The sequence below is a fragment of the Aythya marila genome (assembly GCF_965140915.1).
Source record: "Aythya marila genome assembly, chromosome: 3".
In the NCBI taxonomy this organism is placed as follows: Eukaryota; Metazoa; Chordata; class Aves; order Anseriformes; family Anatidae; genus Aythya; species Aythya marila.
The window spans coordinates 106,531,985-106,550,210 of record NC_139044.1 but is presented as its reverse complement, the minus strand read 5'-3'; the positions used below and the strand labels follow the sequence as shown (position 1 = coordinate 106,550,210).

At 35.4% G+C, this 18,226-nt stretch overlaps 1 protein-coding gene across 3 annotated transcripts in view; it reads left to right on the top strand.

Annotated features, from left to right (window-relative positions):
* NBAS (NBAS subunit of NRZ tethering complex) overlaps positions 1 to 18,226 on the top strand; it is a gene marked incomplete at its 5' end in the record, with an annotated part of 190,930 nt that overhangs the window by 105,311 nt on the left and 67,393 nt on the right. For all 3 annotated transcript variants that reach the window (XM_082757307.1, XM_082757308.1, XM_082757309.1), the window contains 4 exons: positions 6,535 to 6,764; positions 9,727 to 9,837; positions 13,163 to 13,413; positions 14,464 to 14,798. In XM_082757307.1, coding sequence (XP_082613433.1) covers positions 6,535 to 6,764; positions 9,727 to 9,837; positions 13,163 to 13,413; positions 14,464 to 14,798 — 927 coding nt within the window. The remainder of the gene's footprint in view (positions 1 to 6,534; positions 6,765 to 9,726; positions 9,838 to 13,162; positions 13,414 to 14,463; positions 14,799 to 18,226) is intronic.

The following is an 18,226-nucleotide window of genomic DNA, read 5'->3' as shown; positions in this document are numbered from 1 at the left end:
GCCTGACTTCCTATTACAAGTGTTTCAGCTTTCAAACATTGCACTTCAGCATTGCTTATTGAAAACACAAAACATTCCTTCTATTAAAATAAACAAAAACTAAAACAGCCAAATAAATAATTTGCTCTTTTTTAGACTAGTTTTGAAATACTATCATTTCCAAATCTTTTCTAGATTTTGTTTTCGCGACTTATTTTTAGTCACAAAATGATGAGGAGTGTTGCCGTTTGAATTGTTATTGGATGTCCACATTGCCTGATAATGGAAAGAAGCAGGACTTTGGAAATAAGAATTAATTTCTTCCATTTCCTGTGAAAGGGAAATTGCTTTTTTGCAAACTGCTTGCCTGTGCTTTTGTGTTCCTCTCACAATTTACCAGCTTTAGCTAGTTTCTTTATTCATGAATTAGTTTACACCAATTTCACTGTAAATGTGCACATATATATATATATATTTAATAATTTCCCTGGAAATTCAAATAACTCTTTCAAGTTAGTGCTAGTCTTAAACCCCTAGGCACATCAAGACTGCAGAGTTCTCAGTCACCTGTGTACTTCAAGTATGTAATCTACTTTTTGTATGATGTAATATGAGTTGTACGCAGGATGTTTGGGAGTAGTTTAAACTTGGCCATTTTAAAGTGAGAGCTTCAAAAAACAGTGGCTTTTAAACTGTGATCTGTGTCTGTTTTATACAGACATTGATCTTCAGTAAAATTTTAAAATGTTCTATTTCAATATATGGCAGAAAAAAGAGAAATTTGGATAAAATCTGTGGCAAATGCAAGGAGGGAAGTTAGGGAATTTGAGTCCACAGCTCTACTCCCAGATCTATAATATCCAGATCCACATTTTTGAGTACAGTATGAAATGGCAGGGTTGTATCATCCATGCACAGTACTGTGCCAACAAGCAATTTTTTAAGAGCATCAACATGTTTCAAAATCATTGTAAGTAAATACAGCTGAGACATTCAAGTATGCTACAAAAGCATCTGATGGATCATTTAAGATTCTAAAAACCTGAAATACAAATTTAATATTGTCTGTATGTATAAGAAGACATACCTGTGTCTTTGATAATTGAGGATTAACGTTTTATTTCATCTCTACTTCATTTTATGTTAGTATGTATAGCAAAGACATTAAGCATTTTGTAGCTTACAATAGGTATACAAATAGGCATCCTTGTATGTTGACTTGATGTAGTTTCGCTGGTGGACAATGAGATTTGCTGCTTCTTGATCCTGATGCATGAGTGTTCTGTTGTGTTACCCAACAGTGTATGTAGCTAGAGGACAAAGAAACAGGATGCATCCTTGCATCTGAATCCTGCTAGTACAGCTTTTATTTCTGAGATGTTCGGGCTCCCAGTCATGAACTTTAGCTTTTGCTTTGAGCAGATCAGATGTGAGACAGCCATGATCTGAAAGATGGACTACCCCAAATTGATCTGATGCTGTGTCATCGTGAGAATGTATTCTTGATTCACAGCATGGCAGGCTTGGTGGAGGGCAAGTGTTACTGATTTAATTAATGAAAAGGCATCCTATAAAGGGATGGATTTTACTTCTTGAGTAAACAGGCATGGGTAAACTTTCTTTCCTATAAACCTTTTTTTTCTTTCCCAGCTTCAGTACTTGGGAAAAAAAAAAAAAAAAAAAGCTTTTGCTTGTGTCTCCTTTTTTCTTTTATATTTGTTTGGATCAGATTTGTAGCACATTGAATCTCTTGCTACAGGGATTGTGGCTTTTGCTGCAAGCAAGGATTAAGGAAGAACTCTCCTCTCCTCCCTGAAATGTATCAGTGCTTTCCAGAGGTGTGGTTTGCATAGAAGCACTGCACATTGTCAGCAACTAGAGGCAGGGATGATGATCAGTGTGTACCAGTGTCTGTAGCAGGAATTTCATGCCCTGCACTCTGGTATCTTGTTTTGCTCATGTACCATCATCTCCTGGGTTTACTAACTGTTAGGGTTTTGGGTGGTGTATGTGGCTTCCTCTGTAGCATGATCTTTTTCTTCAGATCACTTAAAATGTTTTGAAACAAATCTGGTACTACAAGAATCCGCCACAACTAAAACATTCTCTGTCTTTCCATTCAGATTCCAATGGCTCACTATGTTTGCAGCTTTTGATCATTACCTTTTAATCATTACGTTACTCCAGAAAGATCTGCAAAATCAGTTATGCATTCATGGTGATTATGAGCAGATTAGCCTAGATGATCTTGGCAGCTTTTCTCATCAATGTTCCTAGTCGTTTCTGTATTGCAATCTGAAGATCATTTACACTAAAAAAAAAAAAAAAAAAGGCAAAAAATGCTCCTTTTTAGAACAGTTTGAAAGATTATTGGTCTTAAAATAAGTAAACAGGCTACATAGCTTATCATGCTCTAATGTCATCAATGACGCACTTACTTACATGAAAGCTGTCTTTTTATTATCATTATCATTATTTTTACTGTAGCTGTAAAATTGTTGCCACTTCAGGAGAGGAACAGGAGAAAGACTGACTCATATTCCCCTTTTTTTTCTTAATGTGTATGGCTGAATGCAGCATTTTCAAGGGATGTGAAAGAAAAAGGAGGTGACTGGTGACAGCCAACATGGCTTCACTAAGGGCAGATCATGCCTGACAAATCCAGTGGCCTTCAGCGATGGGGTTACAGTGTTGGTGGAGAGGAGAATAGCAACTGCCATCCTCTACCTGGACTTGTGCAGGGCATTTCACCCTGTCCCCCATGATATACTTGTCTCTAAATTGTAGAGACATGGATTTGATGGATGGACCACTTGATGGCTAAGGAATTGGCTGGATGGTCACATTGAAGGAGTTTATGTTACCGGAAAGCTGGGGAGGGACTCTTTGTCAGGGAGTGTAGTGATAGGACAAGGGGAAATGGTTTTAAACTAAAAAGGGGAGATTTAGATGAGATGTTAGCAGGCAGTTCTTGATTCAGAGTGGTGAGGCACTGGAACAGGTTGCCCAAAGAAGCTGTGGATGCCCAGTCCCTGGAGGTGTTGAAGACTAGGTTGGATGAGGCTGTGGGCAACCAGATCTAATGGGTGGCATCCCTGTCCGTGGTAGGGGGGTTGGAGTTAGATGATCTTTAAGGTTCCTTTGCCACCCAAGCCCTTCTATGATCCTATGATTCTATGACCTGTGGCATTGTTGGGTTCTGCTCACAGAGGCCACCCCTGCAGCTTGCTGCTACCAAAGCCTTGCCACATAAGAATAATACAACATTCTGTCTATTTGAACTAGGTATCTAATGGATGCAGAAGTATTTGTGCTTTTATTTTCATAAAGTTATCTTATTAAAATGTGGAAATGTTAATGATTATTTAAGGCTATGAAATGCAAGTTCTGAACAGTTCGATACTGAATGCTTCAGCTGTGTTTTCTCAGTGAGCTTGTCTCAAATGCCTAATAATTGCTGCACAAGCAACATTATTTTTTAAGAAAGCATTTTAAAACTGTGACAAAGATGACAAATCAGAGAGAAGAAAATCTGTATGATTCATTTACACTGTGAGTGAGTTTTGCAAACAACTGCAACTCAGGAAAAAAAGTTTTCATGGATTAAAAAAAACAAGTAGAAGGATTCACTGATATCCCCTATAGGCTATTGCATGGAGCAGGCTGTGGGATTTCTCTAATTTTTGATTTCACATACTTGGATAGTTCAGGGTCTAAGTCTTGTAGGGGATGGAAGGGGCAACAGTTGATTGAAAGATCTCTAGTGGTGGAGAGAGTTCAACACAATCCTTGACAAAGGATCCCAATAAATAAAGAAAACAACAAAAACAATTGTTTTCTTTTGCGTTAATGTGTATATGCTAACTTACCAGCTATTAGATTTCATACTTCAGTTGCCTAGCTAGAGGAGTGTGATGAACTTTTTTCTATTACACATACATGGGTATTTGTACAGGGAACAATCATATTGATCTTTAATTATGTCATTAAGAAGTTCAGAAGTTCAGTCCTTGTAATTGTCCTTGATCCAGGTTTTTTATTTTACTTCAGTTACAGCTTGATATTGAAACAAGGTAGAAGAGGTTCAGATAAGAAAAACAGTGAAAAATGTATTTACTAGTTTGATATATAGCAGTCTTGGCAGAACTGCAGGCTTATTTGTAGGTATTATTTGGCAAAAGTACTAGCAGGAGAATGATAAGCTGATTAGATAGCCTTAAGGTGCTCCTTTGAAGCATGAACAGGCAATGTGGAGGATAGCACAAAGATGCCTTTAGGGAGATGTGACACATGAAGAATGAAGGTTGGCATCAATGACAGATGTCAGATGAGAGGCTGCAACTTGGTCAGAATAATGTGTTTGGAAGTCAAGTGGCAGAATTTTTTTTTTAAAGAGGAGTTTCAAATTTATAGCCTGTGTTGGGCCAGTGTGTTGAAGATAAAGGTGGAACAAAAGTAAAGTGTTTTCAATCTGCCTGAATATTATTTATAAGTTACTGTTGTAAATATTCAAGTTACATTCAACCTCACTGTGAAAAACTTGGTGCTCTGCAGGAAACTTAATAAAAAGTGTTGTCTTCTCATCTTCAGAAGCAATTTTTCAAGGAATTGCTCTGACAGATGTTTGAAAATATTTTCAAGATTGTCTTTGTGTACTTCATGAATAATCCCGTGTGCTGTGCAAAGGAAGAAGACTGCTGACATTAGACTCTGCTTTTCTTCATGGAGAGAGGGGGAACCTAGCTGAAGAGACCAAACTTAGCCACAGAGGTTGTCAGAGGCACCTGCCTTTCCTAGTGGATTGCACAGCGGATTGAGGCAATTATGTTAAACAGTTTTCCTCATCTTGCTCTGATTTTTCCTGTTTCCAGTGCTTTGTTTTCTAGTGTATCACCTAAAATTAGATACCAGGGTATATAATAAGCAGCAGTGTATTGGTTTCCAGCCAGTGTAATTGCATTGTAGAGGCAGTGCTCTGCCAGCCTATCTCTTTTCTGAGGTTTTATTATTCTGTTACCAATCTCTTAAACAATCTTGAAAGAACTACTGATGTTGTTTATAAAATCTATGTTTGCAGTGTTTAGAGGGCTTCAGAAAAAATATCATGTGAAGAGGAAAAAGGATGCCCTGTAGCATTTAATATGACTTTGTGAGCAGCGTGTCAGTTAAGACTTGAAAAGGGGGGAAAAAATAAATCAATTTAGAATGACCATCAAACCACAGAGAAGTTCAAGCGTGTCTCAAGGTTCAGATGTTTTATACATTTTTAATTTGCTGTACACTGTAGTTCATGTTCGTAAGTTTTAGCTTTTAATTTAGCAGAACCATTCTTTAATAATAAAAACAAAGTACATTGTCCATTATTTTCAAAATATTTATGATCACAATAGTTAAATCAGTTATTTTAGAAAATTCTGTAACTACAGTCGGCATCCCAAGGTATTTCTAAGTGGCTGTTCACTGTAAAGCAATGCAGTTCAGTATTAGGTGCTGGGACACTGTAGGGAGCACTCCATCCTCAGTGGGTTTGACACAGAAGTCATGGTGCTGCCTTGTGGGCATTGCAGCTTTGTGGAAGAGAGAAGGCTTTGTTCATGTTGAGTGATGTATCAGACACAGCTTTGTTCTAGTGAAGGGGCTTAGATGTAGCCACTGCCCAGATTAGCCGATTACCCAGAGGTAATTGGAAACTCTTTGTAATGCACATATTCCTTTTCCATTTCAAACATGTTTACTGTATTTGGTTCATGTTCTAATTCGCTACATGGGCTTTTGACTACAGAAGTTAGTGATGGATTAAATATGCACTTGATGCAGAAAAGTAAGTTTTCCTTGTGATGAAAGTTATTCTGTAAACAAAGGTTATCCTAACCAGTAGATGATCAATATTTAATTACTTGAAGATTTCAGCATTTAATGTACAAAATGAATGTGTGTAGGCAATGTGTCTTGTGTGTAATTTGCAGATCTTGCAACACTTCTTGGTCTTTGAAAGTACCAGTGCTTGATATTGAAAATGCTGCCTTTTGTCAATTCTGCAAAATAAAAGTATATCAGAAAATCAGCAATTTAAACCAAACCAAACAACAACAAAAAAAGACTCAATGGTATTGCTTCCATTTTTTTCTTTTGAGGTAGTCTGTATTTATGAATAAACTTATTTCTAGTTTTGTGACTGAGAGATTTGCAGAGTTTTCTTTATAAATTTTATAAAGAAAAACTTTATAAATTTTATAAATCAGTTGCCTAGCTTAATAGTAATAAAAATGAGGTTTTTAAAAACAAATTCAGTCACAGTGACATACTTTTAATCTTAGTATATTTAGGTAAGTTAGTGTGAGTTCTTGTAGCATATAGCATAACTCTAAAACATTCCAGGACAGGTTTTAAAGTCATAGTGAGTACTCCTTACATCTTGCAATACTTATGTACTTAAGATTTCTCAAAAATGGAAAAATATTTCAATTTTGAACACTGGAATCAATTATAAAATGGTAATTTTTTTGAAGGAACACGTAGGATATTTTCAAATGTGTTTTCCAATTATTTTTACAGGCTGATCCAAAAGAGCTGATTAAGATGGTCACACAGCATGTTACTCAGTATGGCTATAAAGAGTGGCCTGAAGAAATTGCAACTTTGATAAATCAGTTGCATTACTACAATGAACGACTGCTGGATTTCACTCAAGCTCAGATTCTGCAAGGACTTGGCAAAGGAGTAGATGTGCAGAGGTTTACAGCAGATGGACAGTACAAGAGAGAAACAATACTAGGACTGGCAGAGTAAGTAAGATCTATTAAGTGTTCATTATTTATTTTTAAATGGAATTACTTTAAGCTTTAAAGCAGGAAAGCAAATTGAAAGTAGCGCTGACCTTTAGAAGATAAGTTGCAAGTTCCTTCAGATATTTACACTGTAACTGCTACAACTGGGGTCTTTGCAATTCAACTATTCCACTTAAAACATTACTCAAACATCTGGGTCGATAACTTTTAATGGAAGATAGAACTCTTAACTTCAATATTAGCAGTTAATAAACATAAAGTAAAATCAGGGCACAGGTGGAGGTCTGTTCTCTTCCTTTCATCTTCTGTATGCCTGCCATTGAAATCTATTAGGGTATGCACAAGAGTCAGTTTATAATGAACTGTAGCAAAACAAATTAACAAATCTCGGAACCCCAGCTTCTTGTTACTGGTTTTAAACCATAAATAAAACTATTTTATTTGTTAATAATTAAGTTAAAACTACCCTATATTACAATATATACTTTTTGTAATCACTTGGAATTACTGAAGCCTCCACTGTGCATATTGTTGTGATATGTAGAATGCTTTTCTCTCACCTTTAAGTCTCCCAGAATAGGAAAAAGGTAAGCTGTAGGATAGTAATGTCTCTTCATTTTAAAAATACATTTTATTAACATTTGCATGCAACTGCTCTACAATGTGAACAAATATATTGAACTCTATATGTTTTGAAAGCACTCCCAGTTGAATTGCCATTAGACTGTCGAAGGGTTAGTAAAAATGAGACTTCATAGCATGTAGTTGAGTGGTAGTGCTGTATTAGGCAGTTGCAAAGATGCAATTAATTACTTGTTCAGCTCACAGCTTCCTTGTTCTAATCTTGTTAGTTGACTCCTAATCTGCATTTTCTGATGAAAACAATGTGCAAATTTAATATAATTATGTAGCATATTTTTTTTCTTGCTTGCTTTTGGTTTATCATTAAATGGCTCGTGTTTTGAATCTTTTATGAAGTGCTGTTTGCAGGAACAAAACCTGGAAGAGATGGTATCTTATTTACAAAAAAAGCTTTGTACTAGAATGAAGAATTTGTTTGCTAAAACTACTTAACAATTTATGTCAATATTATCTTCCATATTTTGGTGAATTCTCATTAGAGCTTATTACACATTATTTATCAAACATTTAAAGATTGAGGTGCCTCACAGACTTAATCAAGGCTAGTTCTTAAGCAGTTTTCAATTTGGGAAAAATAAAGCAAGAATATATCAGGGAAGTAATAAAGGAAACTAGAGCAAGACTGAATTGGAATTCCTGAGTTATCAGCTGAAGTTCCACACAGCTTTAGGCCAACCATAGTGTATAAACTTTCCAAATTATTTTTCACTTGTGGCAAGTTCTCCTCCCCCCCCAACTCGATTACTGTGATGTTTTCAGCCTATCACTGTTTCTGCTTAAATGTTTTTATTGGAAGCTGATTTTAATGAATGAGTATCTGTTTTTTCCTTGTTGTACGTAACTGAACCAAAATACTTTTGTTAGATTTTTTTATTTTGTGCCTGAGTGATCTGGATTAGAAAACGTGTGCAATTATGGTGCAATTGGAGTTTCCATAATTTAGTTCATGATTAGTGGGTTCTCAGAACGATTTTGATGCATATGAAATAGGTCCCTTTCCAGAAGACTAAACCAGAATATCCTGTATAAAACGTCTTCAATGTACTGTAGCTCTTAATAGTGTCATTAGTCTCTGAAATACTGTGTATGCTTTTGATGCTCTGGTCTTTTAGTTAAGACGTATCTTTTTCTCCCCAATGCTTTGCAGAATTCAAACAGCTGTAGTCTTCCATTTTGTTTTCCTTTTCCAAGCATGAGACTTAAAGGCTGTTAGCTTGAATCTTCATTTTACTTCTCCTTTTTTTTTTTTTTTTTTTTTTTTTCCATTTTACGTCTTCTGAGGATGAATGACTGACTGGAAACATCAATCTCATTTCTTGTCATTATAATTGAATGCAGTTCTGGTTGTAATGCTTTGTAGCTGACTGATATGTCCAACGATTGTAAGTGCACATATGCATTTGTATAATACAACAGAGGTTTAACAGAACAACACTGGGGGGGAAAAAAACAGCCCTGATTTTCCAAATGCCTGTTTCTGGGAGCATGGAGGTGATCATCAAAATTCCAGCTGAGCAGCACTGTACAGGTATATTTTCAGGTACTTCAGCAATGCGTGCTGGCACACAGACGAGAGATGGCTAAGAACCATGCACAAGAACTGCTCCTTTCTTTGCTTTCTTCTGCACTAATCTTTGAGCTGTACTAACTTCAGTGGATTAATAGAAAATAATATGAGGTTAACATCAGGCTTTCATCACTTAACAGATTGTTCTGTTAAAGGGTAGTAACACAAACAGTTTTTACTATTTGTAGGACACTTAGAGAGTGTAGCTGGACACCTTCACACTTTTTTTCAGCCTGCAAAGACTAGCAATGTTTCTGGTTGTGAACTTCTAGGAAAAGCTTTGAGTATCTACATACCAATCTGCATACCAAAGACTTTAGATGTTGCCACTAAATAAGTGCTGCATCAAGTAAGTGCTGTGATGCATTGGTTCACATTGGTTATCATTTTGTAACTTAAAGGAAAATTATGTTTTTTTTCTGTAGCAAAAAGGTTAAGCAGAAACCCAACTGTCACTAAGAACCAAGGTGTATGTGGAGCAGGTATTTGTCTTTGAAATTTCTCTGTATTTTGATTTGATTTCAAAATTTTCCCTAAATGGACCACAGAACGTGGAAAATGCAACAAGGCACACTTTGTGTATTTTTATTTAACAGTGGTTTAAAACTAGTGAATTAAATCTAGGTCCTTGGTTGGAGAGAATAAGATTAACAAGAAATCATTGCTCTTCTAGTGGTAATACTTACTGTCCTGTCTCTAGGGGCTTAGTGTAATTTTTCCTTGTTCTGTTTCATGGCTCTTTTCTACAAGAACACTTGAAGAAAATGTATACAAGATTGCTGTTTCTTTGGCTCAGCGATACAACGTCCCCCTTTGGGAAGTTTATATGACCCATCTGGAATTTTTATTCACTGACAGTGGGTAAGTTTTGCAAATTGACATCAGATTCTATTACACGGAAATATGTCCTAATCTGAGATAGAATGGCATTATACTGGGGGCAGATTTAGGTTTGTGTTTTCATATTTCTTGCATGTGGTGTTTTTGTAACCAGCCATGAAAATGTGTTACAAGCAGACATAAAAGTCCATGTGCATCTTACTGTTCTTGTAAATATCCTGGGACTTTGGTTCAGTTTTTAGGTTTCCACAGCTATCAAGTCCTTGATAGCAAAGTATCCTTACCTTTATAGTCCTTTGGAATAGGTTGTGAATTGTGATAATGTTTGTTTATTTTAAAATAAACTTTGGTATTTATTGACCTCTCTTCTAAATAGAAGAAAGGAAATAACTATATTAGAGCTTCTTAGTTGTGTTATTCATTTGTGTGTGTGTGTTTTATGGAAGCACTTTCTACAAGACTTCTTTGGAACTTTTCTAGACTACAGGATTGTGGCAGATCAGACTTGGCATTGATGGCAAGGGGGATTCTTTTCTTTTGCATTCCCGAGTTGGTTCAAGAGCCTTTTTTTTCTTTTCAGACTTGGACATCTTGTCAGTCAGACAATAACTTTTAGCAAATTGAAAGAGAAATAAACCCTTTTAATGAAAGCCTAAGCTACTTACCTGAATAGTGCATTCAGGTGACAGTGATGTAGAGCCCCATGTGTAATATAGCAGCTCTTATCTACTGTTCTAACAGACATGATGAAATTAGTTGGTTTCAAATTTTAAATTGTGAAAGCAGCTGTAGCTTGCAGCAGTACTTCTACCTCTCTTACCATTAACTATTAATTAAAAAGCATTAAAATGTTTTATAGAACATGGGGTATAAAAAACAAAGCCGGATAGATTTTGGTACATAGTCTGAGAAGGTGAAATAACATTCTGTGATTCCTTTGTTTTCTTCAGAAAACAGAGAAGTTGTATCTTTGAAATTTTGGTGCTACTAAATGAATTAGTTCTTTAAACAAAATAGACAGTTGGAGTGTAATCCTGGCAACACTGGGGTCAATATGAAAGAACCAGATCACTTCTCTGGGACTAAAATTCTACCGAAGGTGTTTTGCACCAGTTTTCCGTCACTTTTTGTTCTGTCCTCTGTGAGTCAGTAATCATAGAATTCTGAAATCACCAAAGTATGAAGTAACGACCTTTTCCCTAATGAAATTCAAAAAAGTCTTGAAAATTGATATATAATAGCATAATATGCTGCTGAGTATGTTTTTGTTGTATCATAATCTCATTTTAAAGTTGATTGACAGCATATGGCAATTACAGTATATTTTACTCTTGGGATTATGGCATTAATAATGCATGCCTCATTATGCATTCATTCTGAAATGAAAAGAAGTTTATTCTAAGACTTGCTGCATATTTGGTTAAAGAGATTATTTCTATAAGCCACTTTATGTACAGAGAAGTTCAAAAGAAGCACTTACATGGTTTGTATTAACTATTTCTTTGATTAGTTGGTAACAAATAAACATGTTTTTCTGTTGTGCTGTGAATTTGAACTTGATGAAAATTGCACATAATCACTGTTTCTTAATTAATTGAACACTTAATTGTTTCTTGTGGAGGATCTGGTCAAATTTGAATGCCAAAGTGTATAAAATGCTTTTTATAATTTTAGCAACAAGAAATTTTATGTTTATCTTCCATAGATTCTATTCCATGATCTTGGTGAACAACATAATGAACCTTTCTTGCTCTCCCCTGCATCCATCCCACTCCCTCAACAAAACAAAAGAGAAACAAAAAACACACAGCAAAACTCTATCGATTTAAAATTTAACATCTCAAAGTTCAACCTGTAGGCTGGATGGTATGGAAAGAAAGTGTATTCAGAGCTTTCAAATCTCTTTCTTGATATAAATCAGTTCCAAGTGTCAGTTTTGTCTTACATTAAGAGTATTAAGAGTGAATGACATTTTATTTCCATTAGTAGCAGACATTTTTCCCTTAATATGGTAGAACCATTACACTTAGCAAACAGCTAGAATCTAGAGACCTAAATTAAAGCTTACAAGGTTAGGTTTCTAGCCTGTGGGCTCAGTTCTAGCCATAAAAATAACTCAAAAATAACTTATCCCTTAGAAATCAGAGATTAATTTTAAACTGAGAGAAGGTTGTCTGTAGTATTTGCTGTATGAAATTCATCTTTAAGAATGAAACTTACTTACTTGACTTGGATATCAAAAAGAAACACTACCTTACTTGTGGCATATATACTGAGGGAAAAATGATGTCAAAATTCTAATTTAATCAATTGTAAAGGTAGAAAAAAAAATCAAATGTGGTTAGAAGACATCAAATCTCAAATTGAAACATACCTACCTAAGGTGGCCTGTGGCTGGATGCTGGGAAGAGTCAGTTTAATGCTCATCCTTAGGTGACTTCTTTCCTTAGATTTTAGGTAAAAATTTCTGTTGAGAAATGTATAAACTCAAGATGAGACTTCATTGATATACATCCATTTTTACCTCTGTTGAGGGAGAAAAAAGGAGTGATTGCATTCAACTGTCTTTTATGTAGTCTGTTGGAAGTGTCTGAGTTCATGCTGCGAATGAACTAATGTATTCGTTTCAAAAGGGTCAAGAAAAAAACTTCCAGCAGTGAGACTGGCTGAGGTCAACCTGAGATTTTTGGTATTTTCATAAGTTTTTATGGATGACAATTTGAAAGGTAGCATAATAAAACTGTCAAATTAAACGTGAAGTATGAATGATAGTGTCAAATAGATAAACTGGTGGACAAGAGTCAATTTTCAGTGATGTTCTCTAAAAGAATGCACAGGTCCTCATTTACTACAGAAAATGTAATAGAACGAGAGAACAGGTTGGGCTGTAAGATTTTAAGATTTTTCTAACATCTCTCAACCACAAGTGCTGTGTGCATAATTTTTTTTTTGTTATTGTTGGCTTTTGTTTTTTAAGCAGAAGCTTAAAATTCCTATACACGTGCACTGGACATGTCTACTTTTACGTATAATTAGAGATTTTACATATAATTAGAGAATTGAAATGCCGCTTTGAATCACACATAAAAGTCTTAAGTGTGTCACCCTTAGTCTTCACATCCAAATAAACAAATAATACGATCAGGAAATGAAAGAACTCCTTAGTTTCAATTCTCCATAAACAGAAGCTATCTATGAACAAGTATTTGCTCTTTCAGAATCTCTTACAAAGTTGAACCTTACTACTCAAACAAAGAAAAATATTGTTTTGTCTTCGTAAGTGTTGAACTGAAAAGGCATTAATGGCATGTCCACGCCTTTAAAGCAAAATTCTTTCAAAACGCAGATTGTCTACTCTGGAAATAGAAGAAAGAGCACAAAGTCTTGGTCTTTTTGAGACTTTGAAAACAAGTCCTGAAACTTTACATGAACACATGGTTAAATATGTTTACCCAAGTATTGAAGGTAGAGATCATCAGCGGTTGCTTTATTATTTCACACTCCTTGAAAATTGTGGTTGCTCAGAATTTGTGAAGCATGCTGTGAAACCTGAAACTCACATTCGACTCCTGAAAAAATTCAAAGCAGTTGCACCAGGTAAGAGAGTTAATGTGTGTTTGTTTTTTTGTTTGTTTGTTTGTTTTTTCTCCTAGCTGTATTTATTATTCTGTTATATGAGTGTTGACATGGTTATGTTTATCTAATTTATACTTGCCAGGCACTTCTTATTATTTTTTTTCAATGAGCATATCAGATGCCTGCAAGCAATTTGGTGGGTTAGTCGTGCATTATAGGAAGAGAGAAGTTCCTTCTCTTTGTATTACCGGAAATTTAAGTTAATTTTTTTTTTCCCTACTATGATAGATTAAAAACAGATTTCTGTTGGTGATGCAAGTCAGAATTATTAGCAATGATGTATAATGATTTTTAAAGAAAAAATAGTTATCCTGAAGCATAATTTTTAAGCCTGCAGGTTCAACATTAACTGTCTTAAGTCATTTGAGAATATTAGTTTATGTTTCAAAAGTCTAAGTTACGTAATATATCAAGAACTTTAAGCATTTTTGTAAAGAGGGTAATTTTATTTTGTATTTTTTTCTTTGATGTTACTTTTTGTCTTTACAGAAATACGTTATTTATTCCTCTTGCATTATTAGACAATACACATGAAAGAGAACTGCTGGAAAGTATTTTGAAACTTTGAATACCATTTTCAATTTGCTTATAAAGTCAAGTATTGATAAGATTCTATTAAGATGAGCTTTTATAGGATTTATATTTAAAAAAATGGTCTCATGATTCTACGTACTAAAAATATCCTTGCATATTTGAAAATCTATGGTTTTTTTTGTGTGTGTATATATATATATATATATCAATATATGAAGTCAAAATATGTTCCAGGGACTGAGAGATCTCATATATGAGGTCAGCATAAAATCCTGGTGTTATCTGCATGCAAACCTGTCTTCCTCCCCAGTCCGTCAATATACGTGATTGAAAATGGAAGTGGAGCAAGAGTTTTTCTAGTTCTGACTGAATTGTACAGAAATGTGGAGTTTGAGTAGATTTATTTAAATAACTAAATAACATTGAAAATAATGAATAACTTACATTTAATTTGTCTTTTTCTCCTTCTGTCAATAGGTCTTAATTACAAAAACTTAATAGATGAAAACGAAAACCCTCTGGGAACTCTGGAGCCAGTACTTACGAGTCAAAATATCTTATCTATTTCCAAACTGGCTCCCAAAATTCCTAAAAAAGATGGCAGTATGCTGTCACCAAGCTCTCTTTATGCTGTCTGGTTACAAAAACTTTTTTGGAACGGTGATAACCATCTCATTAAAAAAATACCAGAAACTATGGATGAGTGGCTACATGCATATGATGTGTGTTCAAAGTACTTTGATAGACTTGATCCAGATGATATCATCACTTTTATTGATGAAATTACCTTTTCTTCAAAAGCTGTCACAAAGGTAAGCAGATGCATTTGAAAAAACTCAAACTTCAGGTGAAGCACGGTTGATATACTGTCAGGGAGAAATTCTCAGCAAATATTTGCAGTTTTCATTTTACAATTTTTAAAGATAAATTCATAAAGCTACCTTCCTATAAACCTCTCTCTTCTTTTTATATCTATCACTGTATAAAATATACATATATCTTATATATCACATATCTATATCGTATATCATATATATCGTATGTCATATATATCGTATCATATATCTATATATATTATGTTATATATAATATAGAGATATATATCATATATCTATTATATGTGTATAATATATAGATAAATATAAAGGAGTTAGCTCTGAGGATCAGAAAGATTTTCATGGCACCCCAAAGTCCCAGTATTGTGGTTCAGCAGAGAATAAGATACTTCTCTTATGTGTTTGTTTATTTCACTTGTGCTGATCCTAAAATTCACTGTGCTGCAGGCTTCTGTTTACTACCAGGCTTTTGCATTCTGAATAGGATACTCCACAGGGAGGTGTTCCAGGCCGCTGCGTATGGTTTCTAGGCACTGTAATAATGTAAATTATAAACTCTGTTGTAATTTCCATCTTGCTGAAAGCCTGTTACTGAAAGGATGTACTTCTGTGTCTGTAACATATACTACCAGATCTACAGTTTCTTTTTGCCCAGTGAAATCTGTTTGTAAAGGTATTTCTAACATTAAGTTACGTTAGAAATAAAGTACTGTCAGCTGTCTCTTACACCTCTTCAGTGGAACCATCGTTGTGATTAGGTTTTCGATCCTTTGTATCAAGTAAACAAGGACATAAAACTCAGAGTGTGTCCAAAGGAGGGCAACAAAGGGGGTGAAAGGTCTAGAGGGGAAGGTGTATGAAGAGCAGCTAAGTCCCTTGGTTTGTTCAGCTCAGAGCAGAGCAGGCTGAGGAGAGGCCTCATGGCGGCCTGCAGCTCCCTCACGAGGCAAGTGGAGGGGCAGGCGCTGAGCTCTGCTCTCTGGGGACAGCAACAGGACCCGAGGGAACGGCGTGGAGCTGGGACTGGGGAGGGTCAGGCTGGGTGTTAGGAAAAGGTTCTTCACCCAGAGAAGAACCCCTTACCTGTGCAACCTGCTCTAGCAAACCTGGTTTTGCTGGGGGCTTGGACCCAATGATCTCTGGAGGTCCCTTCCAACCCCCACAATTCTGTGAAGAGAGTGGTTGGGCACTGCAACAGGTTCCCCAGGGCAGTGGTCGTAGCACTGAGCCTGCTGGCATTCAATAAGCATTTGCTGAAAATGTTGTTTGATTTTGGGGTCATCCTGTGTAGACATAGGAGTTGGACTCAATGAAACTTGTGGGTCCCTTCCAAACAGGGATATTCTGTGATTCTAAATATTCAGGTTTGCATGCCTATCAGGAAAAAAACTGACAGTCATGCCAAGGTTTCAGTTGCCAGACATGACCCTGAACTGAGGTAGCCAGGGGATGACTGTGCTATAATGAGACGGTAATAGTGTCTTCATGTGTGATTGCTCCTCATGACTACAAATTCTTTCTGTTAATGTACCTTTCAGGAAAATTTCTCATTTAGTGTGGATGAATGATGCAGGGAAAGGTTGGATAGCCTCCCCTGTGCATGTGCTTTGAAATGTTTTGTTTATTTCTGTTTAGGATTCTAATACAGTTTCTCTAGTCCCATAAGATGAGTAGGAGTAAAGGGAAGGAGCTGTTGATGGCTTCTTCAAGGTTATTGCAGTTGCTATCTAAGTTAACCTTTTTAGCAGAAATCTGCCAGCTTTTTGGATGAAACTCAAAGTCATAAAACAAACTCAATAAGTGTTTGAAGAAGTTGGTCAAATCAGCTGATTTAGTACCTACCATGCACTGGGTTTGGGAATGAAACAGCTATTTGACCAGCTTACAACTAGCCTTCCCTTAAAATTCAGTTAATGATTTTCAAGTGCAAGTGTATGATTTTTGTAGTAGTTATTGAAAAAATATTTCTGAGAGATCTCTTTTCTCTAACTTTCATCTGAAAAGTGCTTCATACATAAAAGCTGTCTTTTGGTTTGCAGTTGTTACTTAAAATTTCATCATGTTTTGAAGCAGTGATGGTCATGCAATTGCTATTTTAACTCTCTACATCAGCACTTTATTCCCAGCCCAGTTCTGTGGCCAAGGACATACTAAATTGGTTTCTTATTCCCCTAACGCTTCTGTACATTTCCATATTTCATGGAGGTATTGATACTTAATATAGGTAAAGGACTGGAAAAAAAAAAAAAAAAAAAAAAAAAAAGCATAATGATTACCATGAAGTAATTTCTAATCTCACTGAGACAGCAATTTTTTTTCTTTTTTTTTTTTTTTGGCTTTTAAGCGGACCTTGAGGAGAAGGTTAAAGCGAGATAGTGGAAGTAGGATTTTTAGGAACTGGTCCTGGGTGTCCCTGCTTGGGAATGGGTTGGACCAGATGACCTCCAGAGGTCTCTTCCTACCTCAGCCATTCTGTGATTATGTTGCTGGAATCCCAGGTTTCTGTGGAATTAAAAGGGAAGCTGTTTCTGTCATTAATCACTGGCAGTAAGAGTGGCAGGGTCTTCATACATGAGTAAATGTTACTTGTACGATACTTTATTGAGAAAAACTTAGATATTCTTAAGGAAAATGGCTTCTGCGGTGAATTTTCACCCTAAAGAGTGAAACCTGTTGAGCTGAAATAGTGTGTGATATTCCTTTACTTGAAAATGAAAACAGCTTTTTAGTACTATTTATCACATGTGGCCTATAAAATTAAAAATGTTTTTAAACTATAAAAACTTTTTAAAAGGAAAACTCAACTTCACATTCAAACAAAAATTGAACTAGCCCCTAAGCTGTTTTTTGTCACAGGTATGACACCAAATCTCATTACTGAACTGACTAGAAGTATAGAGGGATAGCCATTCACATTTGAGAATAAAATAATCAGAGAAATGAAATAGTAGTGCTGCAGTTCATGGAAATATGAAAGCAAAATTAAAACGGTCTTGGGAAGAACCTGTATTCTTTTTTTAATGCTTTATTCTGTATACACTGATAGCCTCATGACTTACAAACATGCAGTATATTCACACTGTTCTCTAGGATATAACAGTTAGATGGAGTACTTGAATTGTTTGCCTTTTGCATCTCTCTTAATTGCATTTTGAACATTAGTAGTATATACAGTGGAAGAGGAAAAATGAAAAAGGTAAATGTTTTAATCTTTTATGAGGTTTACAAAATGGATACATAAATCCATCTGTGGTCATTAAATTTTAATGTGATATGAACAGCATCACCTTTTCCCTGCTTATAGTAAAACCTGATGTTGAGACCTTGTTCAAAGTAACAAAATCATATCTAATTTCTTTTAATGGGAATGGAAATGATTCATTTTTGAACTGTATCCTGGGCTG